This window comes from Centruroides sculpturatus, unplaced genomic scaffold (genome assembly GCF_000671375.1).
Source record: "Centruroides sculpturatus isolate CEXI.00-Female unplaced genomic scaffold, Cexi_2.0 scaffold1427, whole genome shotgun sequence".
Lineage (NCBI taxonomy): Eukaryota > Metazoa > Arthropoda > Arachnida > Scorpiones > Buthidae > Centruroides > Centruroides sculpturatus.
Genome location: NW_019385540.1, coordinates 159,187 through 177,834, shown reverse-complemented (window position 1 = coordinate 177,834; position 18,648 = coordinate 159,187). Strand labels below are relative to the sequence as shown.

The window sequence follows — 18,648 nt, the reverse complement described above, 5'->3', positions numbered from 1 at the left end:
AGGAGATAAGAGTGATTCTAAGCAGAAGAAAAGTTGATATGAACATGCATCAAAATTGGTAAAGTTTACTAAGCTACAATTCTGTCTCTTTCAACTGGTGAATCAGTTATTGTAGTCTATTTCATTGTCAACACAGAGCCCAAATGTAACTCCTTGAATTTCTGCTTATGGGGCTGGATGGTCAAGTTTCATGTACAGAGATGACACATTGGGAGTTATTCACAAAACTCACTCACTATTACCTAAATCAATGAACACCAGGGTGGTCATGTAATGATAAAGTGACCATATTTTCTGAATTTCAATTCGGGATGATCTAAAAGTTGAAGGTTGGAAATATAGTGTGTGAAGTTGTTAGAATGATTTTGTTGCTTAATAATGTTTTTGTGTATATTAATGACTAATATTTACATATAAACAAAAACAGGATAATTGGGAACATTTTTACAAGCTGTGAGAGCCAAAAATTGGGACTGTCCCGGTTAATTAAATGAATATTTATTAAATAATTATTATTAAATTCAATAAGAGATGGTGTCCAATGCCTACCGCTAGTGCTAAATTATTCAGTTTTTAATTATTAATAGTAGTGGTCATGTAGCCCAATTTAATCCTGCGATCATTTGGCTTCTTCAACATGTAACAAGCTTCACAGTGGAGCAATTTTCCAACACCATAGTAAAAACAGGTCTTTACTGTATATTTCTACCCCATCTTTTTCATGGTGCCTTGTGTACAGTACATTCTACTTGCAATATCTCGGTAACCATTACAAATCTGACACATGATCATGTAAACTTTTTGCTTAGAATTACTCAAGCTATCATCTAGAATACTGCATGTGAATCATCCTGTATTTATCTGAACATTAGAGTAAAGCATTTGAAAAAAAAAATACTGAAAGGTTATGAGATTTTCTTTTAATAAGGCCTATTTGTGATTATTGTTTTAAGGCATTTTATATTTGATTGAATATGAAAAGCTTTTAAAGTAAATGAAAGAAACTAATTAAATGTTAAACATACAAAAGGTTGGTTGATTATCGTCATCAAATCATGTGACTTTCATTGTCATTTGAAATGCAAAATTGTACATTTAGTAACTCTGATATCGAAAGATTTGTATTTAATATTTATCGGGAAGATTTGTTTAAAAGTATTTATTACTTCTTTGAGAGTAGTGCTATTTAGAGTGGCTTTTATATTGATGTTTGACTGTGTAGGCCAGATGTCACCAAAGTGGTCGATATAACATTATTGGGGTGGTCTATTATCAAGCTTAAACTAAGGATCGAGCTTATCCGTCTCACTGATTGTTACAAAAATTATTATTAACAATTATAAATAAATGAAAATAATGTAAAATTAAAAGAAATGTATTAAAATAGTAAGTGCTTTTTTTTTTCTTGTAACACACACTTTTTGGTGGGGTGGACGTGAGGTTTTGAAAACTTGTAGGGGTTTCGACGATCAAAAAAGTTCGGCGACCCTTGGTGTAGGCAAACAGATATAATTATTAATAAAGTATTTTATATTAATTGTGTGTGTGTGTAATTATTAAACTTGGTATTATGATTAATGACTTTGACTGTTTTGGCATTGATATATTTTATTTTTCAGGTCAAGAAGAATACATTCGATATAGTCAAGAGGTTGGTAGATATTTTTAAATTTTACTGGTCTGTTTTTTTCTATTCTAAAGTTATATTATTATTTTAAATGTTAGACTTTACTTAGTGATTTGAACACAATTCTGAAATAAATATCAGTTTAACATTTTGGTATTGGTATTACATCATACAACATTATCTATATTGAATATAAACAAGTTCTATTTTTGAAGTTGTTTAAATCTGTATATAAACTTTTATTAATATATAAAAACTTTTCCACAAATAAGAAAGAAAAGACAAATGGAATTAAATCAATAATCAGCTTAATTTGCACTACTTTTGTTGAAATTTATGCTTTCTAATCATATAATTATTAATGTTTATTAATTACGAAGAAAGTAAACTGGTTAAATCTCAAATAAGGTATCAAAGTATAGACTTGCCAACTGCAGTGGTTGGTTGTAACTGACCATTGTTAGTTATTGTTTGTAACTAAGAAATGTTTTCTACATTCTAATTTGTTTTAAAAATCTCTGTTTTTGGAGCTGCTACTTCATATACAAATTATAGGGTTGTAAACTTGTGTGATAGCACATCTTTGATAGCTGTACTACCAAATGGATGATTTTGCAAAAAGAAAAAAGTACTCAAAAATTCAAAATTTACATTAGCGTGTTGGTTCTCGACTATTTGCTCCGCACACAAATATAAAAATTTATTTATTAAATTTCAACATTAAAAAAAATGATAGAATATAGGAGTTTTTGTAAAAATAAGATTCAGTGGTATAAAACAAGATTGTTCAGAGTATAAACAATAGATTTGTATAAACACAAGCTTCAAAATGACATACTTTGAATATGTTATGCTTTCAAGTTTCACATGTTGCAATCTTCTATTTGTTTGGTGATAAATGAAAGGAAAAATATTAAAAATTAAATGTCCTAAACAACATTTGCACATATCCTAACATGGTTTAAGATATGAAGCTTTGTAACATATTAATTTGCTTGAATTTTTTAAAAATGTTCTGAATTGAAGTAGTAAAAAAAGAATGGAAAGATACTTAGAAAAATTGTTTTTTTTACTAATCTCTCTCAATTATTTAATGATAAATAAAGTATGTTTCAAAGCAAGAAAAATGCATTATTATTATTATCTGTATAAGAATAAATATATTCAATTTTTAGTTTATTATAAAATAGAATATTTTAAAAAATGTTCTAATTTCTGTTTGTGTATGTTGCATTTAAGATTGTTCTGATGAAGAATGTTTTCCTTAAAGTATACTTGAAGGCAACACACATTTTATTTACCACTGAACTACGACATTTGTTCTTTCTCTAATTATATTAGTGTGACGTCAGAATATATCTTCATAAATGATATCTAAGCTACAAAGTCTGATTAATTTTTAATCTTTCTTGTGAATATATGTGTAATGTAATAAAATATTAAAATATATTATCTGATGTTTGTTTTTAAATATCTGCTGACTTTGAGAAGAACTTGTCTAAACCAGGGGTGGCAACCTTTTGAGTCAGAAGAGCCAAAATTACAATTTACAAAATTTCAAAGTTTTTAAAGAGCCATAAAATTTTTTCTTGCCAACAATAAATAGTACTCGCATAAATAAAGTTTTTTGATAAAAAAAAAACTAATCTATTTATTCATATATAAGTAGTGTTTTTCACAACAAATTAGGTAATAGAAACATCCGACGACAGCGTCATTTGAGAGCTTCCGACGGACTGACGACAGTGACGATGCGTGTCACGGGGGAGGGGTGTGGTGAAAAGCGAGTACAAGTGGCTGAGAGATAGAATCGGTGCCTAATCCTCGTTAATCGATTCAGAATGATTTTTAAATGTTTTTTTTTAATAAAATAAATACTTGCGTATGGAACTAAAGAGCCGCAGGTTGCTGACCCCTGGTCTAAACCTATAAAAGTGGGCAATATTGCCCCTGTGGTCATTTGAATTATTCAAGGGATCATTAGGGACACCTAAGAGGGTCCCTGTGCATACAGGTTGCTTTACTACTAACAGTTACAACCAAAGGGAGTGGTGATTCAAAAAAGTTTGAATAACTTTTGAATCACTGGTTTAGACTAATAGTCATTAAAATTTTGTAATTACACCTATTATCTTATGACTACATTTAGACTATTGATGATATAAATCAGCAGTCTTCAACCTTTTGGACCTCACAGGCTACTGAACTAACAATTTTGAATCCCACGGATCATTATCAAGAATTCTTTTAAACGATACAAAATCAGTAGAATAATGATCATAAAAGTTTGATTTTACTATATTAATATAAAACTCTCTTGTTTAATTATAACAAATTAATGCAAGCCTAAAGTTCATTGCTGCTTGTTTGAAACAAGTTTATGGATTCTTAGCACTTTTCCATGAAGGACGACAATCGCACTCACAACATTGTTTAGTGCTCATTATTTATTGATAACAGTCACTTCGTATGTGTTTTAGATTCAAATAATAAACCCCCAATGAGTGAAAAAAAGCAACTAAGCATTTTGCATTTCTTTCGTAATCTTCAGTTGATCAATGTCCAACTTTCTCCACGGACCATCCAAATTTTCTCACAGACCATCAATGGTCCACAGACCACCAGTTGCCGACCACTGATATAAATGATTGAATGGGAAATATTCTGAGAATAGAAGTGTTTTTAAAAGTTCAGATGAATTTTGAGATTTTTACTATGATTCTCAGAACATGATACCAAAGAATCTGCTCGTTGTGATAACAATATTGTCAAATATCTAACATAGAATTCACCAAAGTGGTCATTATTGATCCTTGGTTGTATGGCATTTTTGGATGCCATAAATTAGTGTTGATTTGAAAATGGTTCATTAAAAATGGTTAGTCCAAATTGGTTGTGTATCAGACAATTCAGGATATTTAAATTTGCACACTGTAAGATCTTTTCAATGGAAATGTGAGCCAGTATTATTAATCCATACACCCAGATTTATTATTCACTATATTAGCGATCCTTTTTCTCTTCCTTTTTTTATGCTTAAAGGTCAAGGTTGATTTGAAGGGCTTGACAGTCAAAACTTTTGGTCAACCCCATGATGTAATGTTATCAGAGTTAGCATTTTTAATAATAGTTTTAGTAATAGTAATTTATGTTTTAGCTTTTATAGCTAAAACATAAATTACTCTACTTATTATCAGCAGAGCTTAGATTATAGTATGCATTATCTTCAGGTAAATAGGTGTGTATTTTTTTCTAGCTGCATTTTTTCCACTATCAGCTTCAACATGTGATTGATAATCATTTTTAATTATTAATTGTTAGCATTTGTTACTTCAGTTTCATGCCAAATTAATTATTATTAATGGTAACTGAAAACAAAAATTGTATTATTAGTAAATTTGATACATTTTTTTTAAAAACATTAGTTCGTAACTAGATTACAATTAATAGAAATTCTGGTTTTAACTAATTACATTAATCAGAGTATCATTACAGGAGGCATCCCAAAGTGATGATGATAAGCAGATTTTACTTTTAGATTTCTAAATTCTATTAAGGGTATTCTTTTACTGCTTGGAGCATTTTTTACATTTAGATCAGTAAAAATATTTTAAATACTAGTGATTTTATAGATGCAAGTATTTTTAACAACATATCATACTGTTAAGTAATTCTGAATTGTTATTATAAATTAACATAAATGATACTGCTGGTTTCCTTGGATCATAACTTAGCTAATTAAATTTATAGATAAAAGTAATTTAGACTAAAGATAGATGATTAAATATATAAAGTAATGGCAACTTAATCTTCCAAGTTATAGACCAATGAATCCCAGCGGTATGTTTCTTTAAAAATTACTGTAAAGTAATCAAAGATTGATCATTTGATGTTAGGAATTCTAGGGATATTAGCGATTATATAATTGACCATTAGGACTATGTTCATTACTTTTGATTCATTGTTCTGATCAACTACTGAATACTCTTAGATGATGATGATTTTTTTTTTAATCTCAGAAATTAGCATTTGGGAGCTAAAGCATTTTATATATGTCAAACCTTGACTTTTAGCTTTTGTTTACCCCTGAAATTGGCACAGTTCAATGCCATTTTCAGGGGACAAACAAATGGTGATGCTTCTCAGAAGCAAAAACACTTTACATATACACTTGTGTGAAAACTTTATATCAGGTCAGTCCATAAGTTCTTGGGTATTTTATGATCTTGAGAAAAATCCTGTTTTGTTGTTAAAAATGCCAGTCTAATGTGATACTTTTTACCACTGAAGTGTTAAATTGGATCTCATTCATATAATACTGTTCAGAATTGGGAACATTTCAGTTGTTTATTTTCGTTAAAATGGAAGTAACAGATGAATATAAGAGTCGTGTTTTATACTTTTTATTTTTAAGTGATGAGAATGCTACAAATGCAGCCAAAAAATTAAATACTGTTCATAATCAAACTGTAATTAGTGTAAGGACTGCGCAGAAGTGGTTTGAAAGATTTAGAAATAATGATTTTAGTGTGGAGGATAAGGCTCGTACTGGAAGACCTGTTGACTTTGATGATGATGCTCTCTCTGCACTAGTTGAAGCAGAACCATCTTTAACAGTTGATGAAATTGCGGAACGTTTAAATTCATCCCATGGAACTGTTCATAGACATCTACAACAAATCGGAAAAGTTTCAAAGCTAGGAAAATGGATACCACATGAACTGTCAATAGCTAACTGACAACAACGTCAACTGCTCAACTCAAAAGCTTCAACTGGGAAATTTTACCTCATCCACCATATTTGCCAGATATTGCTCCCAGTGATTATCATCTTTTTCGGAGTTTGCAGAATTTTTTAAAAGGAAAAACTTTTGAGGATGAGAACAATGTAAAAAAGGCTATTTCTGAATATTTTGATTCAAAACCGAAATCATTTTACAAAGACGGGATTAAAAAGCTACCATCAAGATGGCAAGAAATTGTACAAAATAATGGTGAATACATTATAGATTGAAATAAAATTTAATTAAAATTTTTTGTTGCTTTTTTTGTAGATAAAAATGCGCACAAACTTATGGACTGACCTGATATATCACCAAATCACTGGACTGTCTTTTGCAGTGAAAAATTGTACATTTAATAATTCAGATGTAGTTAAGAGTTTAATGTTTGTGGAAGACTCATTTACAAGTATTGTTGTGTATATAACCTGTAGGTTAGCTATGCTTGAAATACTCTGAAAATGAGTATGGATTATGAAATGCACTATCTGAAACAGCAGCATATGCATGAGCACCTCATCATGCAGCAAGGTGATCATGACAAATTGCAGTTATGTGCTGATTTTAAATTGCAAATTACTCATGCCTATAAAGAAATGGCTACTCCCTTAGGCATAGGATATATATAGTGGTGTATGTTGTACGAAGAATTCTTGTTCTAGTAAGGGGCTCACCAATGGCCGAGCGGTCTTTGTACCTTGAACACTGAGAGTTCAGTTTCGGGTTTGTGCCTCGCTCGGACGGGCTGGCCACATGGAGTTTTCCTCCACATCTGTAACACCTAAATAGGGGCCAGTTTCTTTTAAAAGATCTCCTGGAAGTCGTCCCTCCTAGGCAGATCGCTCAAGTATTGCATTGCCATAACTAAACAAACTTGTTCTAGCAATTTTCTGCAGGTTATATGCACAAAAATACAATATTCATTAGCACTTTACGAAGGATGGCTTTATTAAGGAGAGTACTATATCATGGTTTGATTTGTATTTGACTGTTTGTGTAAAGAATATCAGTTGCTGATCATTGATAAATCAATGGGTTTTTTTTTTCTTTTTTCCAGCATTTCTAGTAAAATTATACACCATTTTTCAGAGTTGAAGCTAAACAAAACCTTCAACTTGGATAAATCCTATCTTGAATTCTTGAACAAAATCCAGTAAGTAAAGTGTGAAATATATAAATATATTTCTGTAAATCATGGATTTAAAATGATTCATTATCATTTGCTTTTTGGATAGTCAAAATTTGTTTCCACTGCTATGTGAAAACTAAACGTTTTAATACATTATTGTAGTGAATGAAATTAACTTAAATCATGCTTGCCCCACATTTTTTATTTTAAGACTCTTCCTGACATAATTTGCAAGCTTTTTCCATCTGTTTAGATTTGATTTCTAGTTTACAAAAATGATATATTTGATCATTTCTCAAAACAATGGTTCTACAATTCTGTGTCCTACATACTAATTGTCTCAGCATAGTTTTTAATATCCTAGAAAAGATTCCTTTTGATACCATTTGCACTTTTGTTAACGATTGACAACCTAATATTTCAATAAATACATTTAAATGACTAATTTTATTACAAATATGCAATAATTTTAACTTAGAGAAGTGAATTACTAGATTTTTATTTTGATCTTTATGAGCAAAGTTCAAGGTTATTTTAGAATTTGATTTTTCTTTGTAATATAATTCTTGATCCTCTTGTTAGTTATAAGGTTAAAACATTCTCTTATTAAGCTTTGTTTCCACATTATCAGAAAATATTTCAGGAAAAGACACGTTAGCTTTCTGTTCAGAAATTTCAAATTTAATATATTCCAGATAGAAAACAGAGTTGAAGATATTTCTGCTTTTCCATACAGTTATGTTTTGTTTTTATAATACACCAATTAGACATGACAAGAAACATCCTAGATGAGAAAAACGTTGAAAATGTAGAGCGCTTTACATATTTAGGAAGCAAGCTAACCTATAATCTGGATTGCAAAAAAGAAATAGAGATTAGAATAACCAAGTCAGAAACAAATTTGAAAGCAATGGACAAAATCAGGAAAATTAAAGCAATTAGTTTGCAGACAAAATTAAAAGTATTGAACACATGCATCATCTCCTGCGTGCTGTATGCCTGAGAAACATGGGTAATAACAAAAGACGTGGAAAGAAAAATTTTAGCATTTGAAAGACACTGTTACAGAATGATCTTACAAATAGGATGGATGCAGAGAGTCACAAACAAAGAACTTTTTAATATGATATATATGAAAAAGAATCTCTTGCAAAAAATTATACAATGAAAACATTCAACTGTTTAGACACATTTACAAGAATGAATGAAAACAGAAAAATTAAGACTTTAGCCTATTGTATTATGGATGGATTCAACAAAAAAGGTAGACCATATAGAGAATGGATTGATGACGTGAAGAAGTGGTGTGGAGCGAATGTATGGGAATTGAGAAAATCGGCAATGGATGAGAGAAATGGAAGAAAATAGTTAAAAAGGCATCAGACACCAATGGGCAATGAGCCCAGGGTTAATGATGATGAATAATAATTTAAAAAAATTATTTGACAGGTTGGTTTTCAAATTAAATTGCAGAAGTAAAGGAAAAATTATTTATTATTTTTTTTTACTTTCCAAGTTGTTATGTTTAATAGAGGGAATGTAAGGAATGAGTCAAAAAATGACTTTCAATATTTTAAATTTTGTCTTGATAAACAGAAAATTTCATATTTATAAGATAGGTGACATTATCCTAGTCATCCAGTTATGCTTTTTGTTGTTTGCTATTGGTCTTGAGAAATTGCATTCTGTTTCTAATGTAGTGGATATAAACAGAATAAGAATGGAAACAATCTATTTAAATAATTTTTTTTCTGGTGATGTGGAAATGAAGCATTACTGAGTGTTCTCTATTGTCATTATTCTTGACATAATCTAATAAGAAATGCAGATTCACTATTAACTCTCATATTTATTTTTCTGTTAACAAATTATTATAGGTTATTATAGGAAAACTAATAATGAGAATATATCTCCTTAGAAATAAAAACAGAAATGTAAACAAGTTTGTGTGTAATATACATTGGCCAGTTTAAAAGATGCTTATGTATTAGTAAAAAAAAAGGAAAGACTCTGATACTTATAGCTTGTTTTAAATATTTTTAAACTACTTTATATAATATGGAAAGAAAAATGCTATGAAATATGAGATTAATAACCACTAATACCTTTTCTTACAATGCTAGTTTTATAATAATTATTATAATTTCTCAGACAGAAGAAGCTATTTACATAAACATGAGAGAAGGAGAAAGTTCTGTTAAAATAAATGTGTATATTTTAATTTTTTTTTCTAATATAGAAAGAAATATAATATATATATTTTAATTTGAAATGTTCTACATAAAAATCTTTTTGAAAGATTTGAGTTTTATATATATAAAAATAAAGAGAATTTTGGAAATTTATCTAGAGTAAAAATAGAGAGGTTGCGGCTGACATTTTCACGTTTTCATCGCAAAAACATGAATGTTAGATGTTCAGCATATATTTTTCACATTTGATTAGAGGAAAGTGATTTATTCAAACATTTGGGCTTAATACTGGCACATCTACTTCATTTACTTTGACAATCAATGTATACTTCTACAGCATGTCAACATTAAGTAAATTTTTCAGATGTATTTATTGCTTTAAAAGCTTTTTATGAAACCTAGTGAAGTGGACCAACTGAAGAGCATTTTCTAGTTTGTGATCAAGTTTGTATATCTAACTTTTAAATGAAAGTGCCAATTGCTTTGTGTAAAATTAGTCTAATTTTGATTGGCCTTAGTTAAACTCATTACAAGAGAAATCTACTAGTAATAAAAGTTGGCCTGTGTAGCATGGGTAAGGAATAATGCTTGATATTTTGGAGAAGAATGAAAAAATCTGTGATGAATTAAGCTTAAAATAAGCAAAACTTTCATTATTTAAGTAAAAAAATAGCTCGTAAAATTTTTACTTTTATCAAATTGAATGAAATATGAACGTTAGAGAGAACATTAGATCTTTAATTATCTTCAGACAGTTTTATTTGTTCTGAAATTTTGTGTTAAACAGAATAATAGATTGAAACTTGGAATTTAGTTCTGTCAATAGTATAGGATAACCTTGCAGATTTCTTTATTGTTTAGTTATCAACTCCATACTTTACCAACAAGACAAAAAACAATGCTAAATAAGTTACGGAAGTTGATAATTATGCCAGAAAGCTGTTCAAGCTGTCTTCTATACAAAATTTAATATGTCTGTCTAAGCAAAATTCAGGTAAACATTATTCTCACTTTGTACAGTATAAAAATTCTTTTTCTTGCAACAAATTGTGTAGTAACTTTTTTTTTAATATAAAATTATTAATTTGTATTGTTGGAGATTGTTAAAGTTGTTTAGTTTTTAATTATTTTAAGTGCTCTGCTGTATAAGAATAAATATATTCAATTTTTAGTTTATTATAAAATAGAATATTTTAAAAAATGTTCTAATTTCTGTTTGTGTATGTTGCATTTAAGATTGTTCTGATGAAGAATGTTTTCCTTAAAGTATACTTGAAGGCAACACACATTTTATTTACCACTGAACTACGACATTTGTTCTTTCTCTAATTATATTAGTGTGACGTCAGAATATATCTTCATAAATGATATCTAAGCTACAAAGTCTGATTAATTTTTAATCTTTCTTGTGAATATATGTGTAATGTAATAAAATATTAAAATATATTATCTGATGTTTGTTTTTAAATATCTGCTGACTTTGAGAAGAACTTGTCTAAACCAGGGGTGGCAACCTTTTGAGTCAGAAGAGCCAAAATTACAATTTACAAAATTTCAAAGTTTTTAAAGAGCCATAAAATTTTTTCTTGCCAACAATAAATAGTACTCGCATAAATAAAGTTTTTTGATAAAAAAAACTAATCTNACATTAGATCTTTAATTATCTTCAGACAGTTTTATTTGTTCTGAAATTTTGTGTTAAACAGAATAATAGATTGAAACTTGGAATTTAGTTCTGTCAATAGTATAGTATAACCTTGCAGATTTCTTTATTGTTTAGTTATCAACTCCATACTTTACCAAAAAGACAAAAAACAATGCTAAATAAGTTACGGAAGTTGATAATTATGCCAGAAAGCTGTTCAAGCTGTCTTCTATACAAAATTTAATATATCTGTCTAAGCAAAATTCAGGTAAACATTATTCTCACTTTGTACAGTATAAAAATTCTTTTTCTTGCAACAAATTGTGTAGTAACTTTTTTTTTAATATAAAATTATTAATTTGTATTGTTGGAGATTGTTAAAGTTGTTTAGTTTTTAATTATTTTAAGTGCTCTGATGATGATAAAAATAAACTGCTTTATTGTTTGAAGAAAAATCATTAAATTTAATATGAAATATTTGAGAATATTTCAAGTTTGTGATACATTTTTTAACAATTTTTTTAAATATAAAATTCCTAATGTTAGCAATAAGTAATTTTAGTTCCTTTTTTATTTTTAATAAATCATATTTAATAAATTTATTGTGCCTTGTTCTGCTTATAAGTTTTGGTATTAACTATTGAAAATATTAAAGTTAGAACGAGCATCCTGAAAGCTGAATTATGAGGGCCCGATACTGCTGCCCTTAAGGGTTCAGTAATGTAATTTTATTTTCATATTTTCTAACTTGTGTGATTATGTAATTCAAATTAAGCTGATATTTGTGACAAAGAACATTCAAATTAAACTTGACCAATTAAAATACGAGAATAAACTATATATTAGTAGTTTTATATTATCAGCATATATTATTTTATTATTTTAGTATCTAAATGTATTGACACTTCTGGAGCAAGTTTGTATTCAGCTGGCTGCTCTAAGAGCTGCTGCAAACTACAGGAAGCAAGAACTAGCATATGCTTGGTTGCGCTCTAAAGCTCCGTTTTCTTTTCCCCGAGGCTAAGAGCCATTTTTCCTGCTTGCACTTGCTAGCGTAACTGCTCTATCTGTTGAATTCTTTCAACAGCAAGCAGTCACGCATAATGATGCAAGCAACATGCTCACATCATTATGCTAGCAAAGGGGTAACCACGCGGCTGTGAAGAAAGAGGTGGGGGCCTTTGATGTCGTCGGGTATGCTACCACATGCTTGCTAGCATTTTTCTCTCTCAAAGCTGTAAGTTTGCGGTGACTTTAAGGAAAAATGCATGCGGCACATTTGAAATTACAAAGTTCACTAGTGGCCTACATCCAGAATTCGTTGCTCATCACTGAACTAAAATATGTTGTCAACTTTATATTTCAGAGATTTTCTTGTTTGTAACTATTTCTTGTTCAGTTCAAATTATTAATTACTATGTTGTGTATATTAATTTGTTAATTATTTATTTTATGCTGTATATTAATACCTACTTTGTGCTGTTTTTTAAAAAGTGCTTATGTTATGAGGCTATTTTTCATAAGTTTATTTATCATCATGTAATCACACAATTCGTTATTTTCATTACATAAATTATCTCGCTCAATTGAAATTTTTGTTTCTTTTTTAATAAGTGAAAGCTTCCTTTGAGATAATTGTTTATGATAAGTTCTGTTGAATATTTTTTTTTTTGTAAGACTTTAACTTATCAGCTGAAATTCATCTATATTTTTAGCATGTTTTAACACTTGTGAATTATTTACTAAAATTTATTTATTGTTTTATTAATTTTAACAGCAAATTAGATCTATACCGTCAAGAACTGTTCCATCTGTTACAAATGGTGGTCCTCATGACATGAACAAACAAGCTGTGTTATCGCAACCGTCGTCTGTGTCCAATATATATGCTTCAGTCTCGGGACCACAGCACACCCAAGCTGGGATGCCTGGTTCAAATCATGGGCCTAATACATTAGTTCAACAGACACAAACACAGTTACAGTCTCAAGGTCAAACACAATCTAATATGCAGGTAAATGATTCACGTTACTTTTCAATTTTAATATTATATATAAGAATTGATAGTCGTTTGCTTATTTACTTAATTTTAATAATAAATCTGCATGTTCCGAGATGTTTCATTACGAGTGTTTTTAATATATTTACAAATGTAAAAAAGTTTTCACTTAATATTTCATTAAAAGATTTTGCATTTTCTGAGAAGGATTTGCTATGGAGAGGTTATATCGCAACATTCTTCATCTGATCCATCCAAGAATGGATCAGACGAAGAATGTTATGATAAAAGGAAGACATAAAGCAGAGTTTCAGAGAGCCTATGGGCTATAATGAAGCAGAGGAGGAGGAGAGAGATGTAGGGAGAAGACTGTGTGAGGAGGAGTGATGGATGACAGCTTGAGGAAGAGTTCGGAACATGGAAGACTTGAGATGGCAATAAATCAAGCATTTTAAAGAGAAGTACCATCATCATTTTTTTTTTTTATTTTTGTGGAGGTGGTGATACATTATCTTATCCTCTGATTGTTGAGGTAATATGGTTTGACTTCATTGGGAAATGCTGAGAATGCAAAAAAAAAGCTCTCCAGGAAGAAAACATCAGATTAGCAATCCTTTATAAATGGGAATAATAAAGCTGAAAATGGTTTATTTATTAATGAAATATTGAAAAAAATTGCTGGATTTGTTTGAGAATATTTTAATGACAATTACAGGAATTAGGTAATCTGGCAAAATTCGAAAGTCTTTCAAAATCAATGTTTATGGAAGAACTTTGATTTTGAAGACAATGTAAGATTTCTAATTTTTATGATAAAGATTTTCCTGACATTTTTATTATATAAAATCCATTTTGATGAAGTGTAATTTATAAAATGAGGCATTCTGGAAACTCGATTTATTTTTAATATCTTCTGAATTATTCATTTTTTAATCTATATTTTTTTTATTATTATTGAGTTTTTATATTTTTCTCAACATTTCTTAGGTCCAGTACTAACATTCAAATTATTTATTCTAGAATGTTTAAAATTTATCATTCTTTACAAATTTTTAAATGTTAACCTTTCTTTAGTAACATACATTTGTATTAAATTGTCAGAATTGCATTATATTTTGTTTTCCATAGTTTCTGAAAGTTTCAGTGTGAGCTCTTGGAAATTTGTGTTTTTCTTCTTAAGTACTTGTTAGTGTCATTGTTAATACAACTCATGACCAATGTTTCCTCTTAAGTTTTGCAGCCATGCACNGGCGGCGGAAAGTATATATATAATTATAATAAAGTTACAATAAATTAAGTTAATATATAATTATATATACAGTACCTAATTTATATATAATTTATATATAATTATATGTACAGACGATACTAAACTCAATTTACCCGCCTAAACTGTCCATAGCGTGGCGCTGGACGGCGGAAAGTAGTTTGGCTGCCCAATGACGTTGTACGAAATTATAGGTGTTTTTTTACCGTTGTTTACAGATACTGCCACAATTTTTTCGCCGTCTTATAGGAATCGTAATTATAGGAACCTGTCTTATAGGGGGATCTACTGTATATCCATTCTCTGTAGTGATATGGGAATATCTTAAGCATAAAGTGCAGACTAAGAGCAAGGATTTAGCACTATGAATTTAATTAACCCAAAAAACCAAAATAGATTACAAGTAGATCATTTAATTGACCTTATGAGAATCAAATTGTATTTAGTTAATGGTATAACAATAAATGTGGATGTGTACAAAGTGTGAAGAAAAAAAGAGAGAAATTTCAAGAAAAATAACTAACTTTAAAGTGTAAATTTATTGTTAACATTGTATGTATGTCCATTCTTATAATTAAAACAATTTGTAAAAATATAGTACATGTTTAATGTTGTGTAGATTTTTTGCTCAGATGAATTTCTGCTCTGTGCAACTATAAAAAAGAATTAGAGGAAGCATTGCTCATGACTCTTGTCAATTTACTTAAGCATTTGTTTGAGTGTGCTGTATGCACTTCAGTGATCTGGTTACCTATAGTAGTTTTTCTTGTGGGTGCCAGAATATGAGGGTATTGATGGCAATGTAAATACTGATCTATTGAACAAGCCGGGTGCTTCGTACCCCTTTGTTTGGCCCAAATCAGCTTTTAATATTTGATACTTTCTTTGGAAGCAGTCTATTCTTTGTCTAGGAGCAGTCTAGCATGCTCCTATGGGTGAACTAAGGCTTTCTTGGCTTTTGATAAGAATTATGTTTGCTTTTTGGTTGATGTAACTGGCTTTGGGCACTCATAAAAATCTGTGCTAATGAAGATGTTGCTTTTGCAGATCTTTTCAGAATACTCCTCTGCATCTTATATGTGAATGTTTTACTTGCTTAGGCAGACTGGTTCCTCTGAGTTCCACTTTTTTGAACCTTGTGATATCTCAGCTTTCCTTCATAGGTTTGCTGTCTTTTTTTAAGGGAACATCTGAAATAATTTCTTGTGAGGATGTTCAAAGGATCTTTTAGGTTGAAGTGTAATCTGCTTGCAGGCCTGCACTTTCACAATTACAATAATACGACCCATGCAGGATGATCAAAAGTTTACTTGTGAGGAATAGATTGAAGTGTCTGGTGAGACAGTTCAACTGTCTCTTGAGTCCATAGTAAATAAAATGCTTAATATTTTAGTTTAAAAAATATCAAAATACTATATTTAAAAATTGTACAAATGTGAAAAACTTAAAAAAATAGACTATACGTAACTGAAAATATTTCTGATTACTATTAAAAGTTCTTTGCTGGACATTGAAATTTAGCATTTCAGTATTTCAAATAGTAATCAATCATTCACATGGCATTTTCTTTACAGAGAGTTGCAGTTGATGGACAGTTCTTCTCCACTCTTATCAGTAGGCTTTTCCCAAGCTTGAGCCAATTCAGTTTTTGATGTCCTGCCACGTTAGCCTAGGTCTTCCTTTTCTCTGCCTGCCCTCTATCATTCCTTAAACTGCAATTTTCATCAGTTCCCTTGAGGAACCTCTTATTATATGCCCAGCATATGCTGTTTTTCTTCTCTGGATGCTGACCATCAGGTTTCTTTCCATTTTAAATCTACCTGTTACCCTCAGTTACCCAACTTCCTAGGTACTCAAACATTTTTATCTTTTCTATTTTCTTACCATCCAACATAATCTTTAGATCTTTGTTTTCTTCTCTTGAGATTACCATAACTTTTGTTTTGTTCATGTTTATTTTCATTTAATATCTTGTTTTTCCCACTTCTTTTAATCTATTTAGAATTTTCTGTAATCCTTCTTCGGTACTGCAATGTCGTCAGCATACCTATGTTAAGATGTCCATTAATTCTTACACCTCTTTGTCTAGATTTTCGAATGCTTCTGTTATCATTCATTCACTGTAGATGTTAAAAAGTGTTTGGGACAAACCACATCCCTGTCTTATTCCTTCTTTAATATGAATCCATTTGGTATCCTCTCCTTGAAATCTGACCATTGCTTTTTGACTTTTATAGATGATGTAGATTATTCTCAGTAATTTTTTAGCGATACCTATTTTTTTGCAGAAACTTGCACAATGGTGTTTGATTAACACTATCAAAAGCCTTCTTGAAGTGACAAAACATAAAATTACTCTATTATGATCGATCATCCTTTCTCCTTTAAGTCGTATCATTGTAATGGCTTCACTTGTCCCTCTGCTTCTTCAGAAATCAAATTGTGACTCATCTAGTTCCTGATTTGTGGTTTTTTTTTCTATTCTTTGCTGTGTGATGTTAACTAAAACCTTTGAAGCATGACTTATCAAGTTAATAATATAACCCTATAATAAAAGCAAAATTCATATATATGTTTTTTTCAAAACAGCAATGAGAGATTTCATTCAAATGAAACAAAATTCGAATTGGTTTTTAAGTAATTTGTTGCTGTAATGGTTTATTTTTTTTTTTAATTTGATATCTAATTTGAAAGATGAAAGAAAATGATAGCAGTTTAAAGGTTTTTTGTAATTTTGAAGTGACTAATTGTGTTTAATATTGTGAACATATGTTTAATTCAGATTTATAATATTTGGATTAATGGGTCATCAAGTATGACATTAAAACAAACATATGTTTTTTATTTTATTCATATTTGCCCAGATGTTTTCATTCTTTAGTTTANGCTGTAATGGTTTATTTTTTTTTTTAATTTGATATCTAATTTGAAAGATGAAAGAAAATGATAGCAGTTTAAAGGTTTTTTGTAATTTTGAAGTGACTAATTGTGTTTAATATTGTGAACATATGTTTAATTCAGATTTATAATATTTGGATTAATGGATCATCAAGTATGACATTAAAACAAACATATGTTTTTTATTTTATTCATATTTGCCCAGATGTTTTCATTCTTTAGTTTAATATCTATAAAATAATAATTTTATTTTAAAGAACAGTGGAACATATTTTTTTCAGTTGTAAATACTTTAATTTATGCATTCAACAATTGAATTCAAATATTTTTATTTTTGTATTATTATTTTTTAACATGTTGTCAATAGAGTTAATTTAAAATGTAGAAATATAATTATATTGAACAAAAAATTAAATATTGGATTTGTTTAATTTATATTTTATTTTTGATTTAAATATTTTGTTTAATAATTTAAATTTAAAGTTATAATAATTTGAGAGAAATTTATATAATAAAGCTACATTGGTCTTACTGACATAAAATGTTTGAGTAGGAGCAAATTTCTTACGGAAAAATGAAATTGTGCATTAGAAAGAGGACATTGAATATATTGCCAGAAAAATCTTAATCTCAAAACAAAAAGACAAATACAAAGTCAAAGTTACTGAAATTGTGGTATAGCACTGTAATGATAGAACATACAGAAATGCTTATCTAGTCACCTTCAAAAAGCACTCTTTAATACATGTTCTATCAGTCTTGCCATTAAATTAGAATTCTTCAAATTAGAAGTTAAGACTATTTACGAAAACATTTAATTTTCGAGTTCTATCCATTAATCCTTTTCACACAACCACAGAAGTACCCGCTACATTGGTTTGAAGAAATAACTTCATTAAAGAACAAATAACAATAGGTGAAATTTCACATTATTAAAAACGATCAAACATCAGCCTTTTGTTTGAGGATCTGACGCTTTAACATTAAAAACAATAAGTAAATCTTCTCACCCTACTATCAAGTTTTTATCCAATTTGTATCAGGTTCTATTTGTTTTTAATTTTAAAGCGTCAGATCCTCAAACAAAAGGCTGCCGTTTGATCGTTTTAA

The 18,648-nt window shown here is 29.3% G+C and overlaps 1 protein-coding gene across 1 annotated transcript in view; it reads left to right on the top strand.

The window, feature by feature from the left end:
* The window catches only part of LOC111639946 (eukaryotic translation initiation factor 4 gamma 3-like), a 135,994-nt gene that overhangs the window by 10,734 nt on the left and 106,612 nt on the right, over window positions 1-18,648 (top strand). The window contains exons 2-3 of the mRNA XM_023385910.1: window positions 1,620-1,651; window positions 13,152-13,388. Of these exons, the coding sequence (XP_023241678.1) occupies window positions 13,212-13,388 (177 nt within the window). The 5' untranslated portion in view covers window positions 1,620-1,651; window positions 13,152-13,211. The remainder of the gene's footprint in view (window positions 1-1,619; window positions 1,652-13,151; window positions 13,389-18,648) is intronic.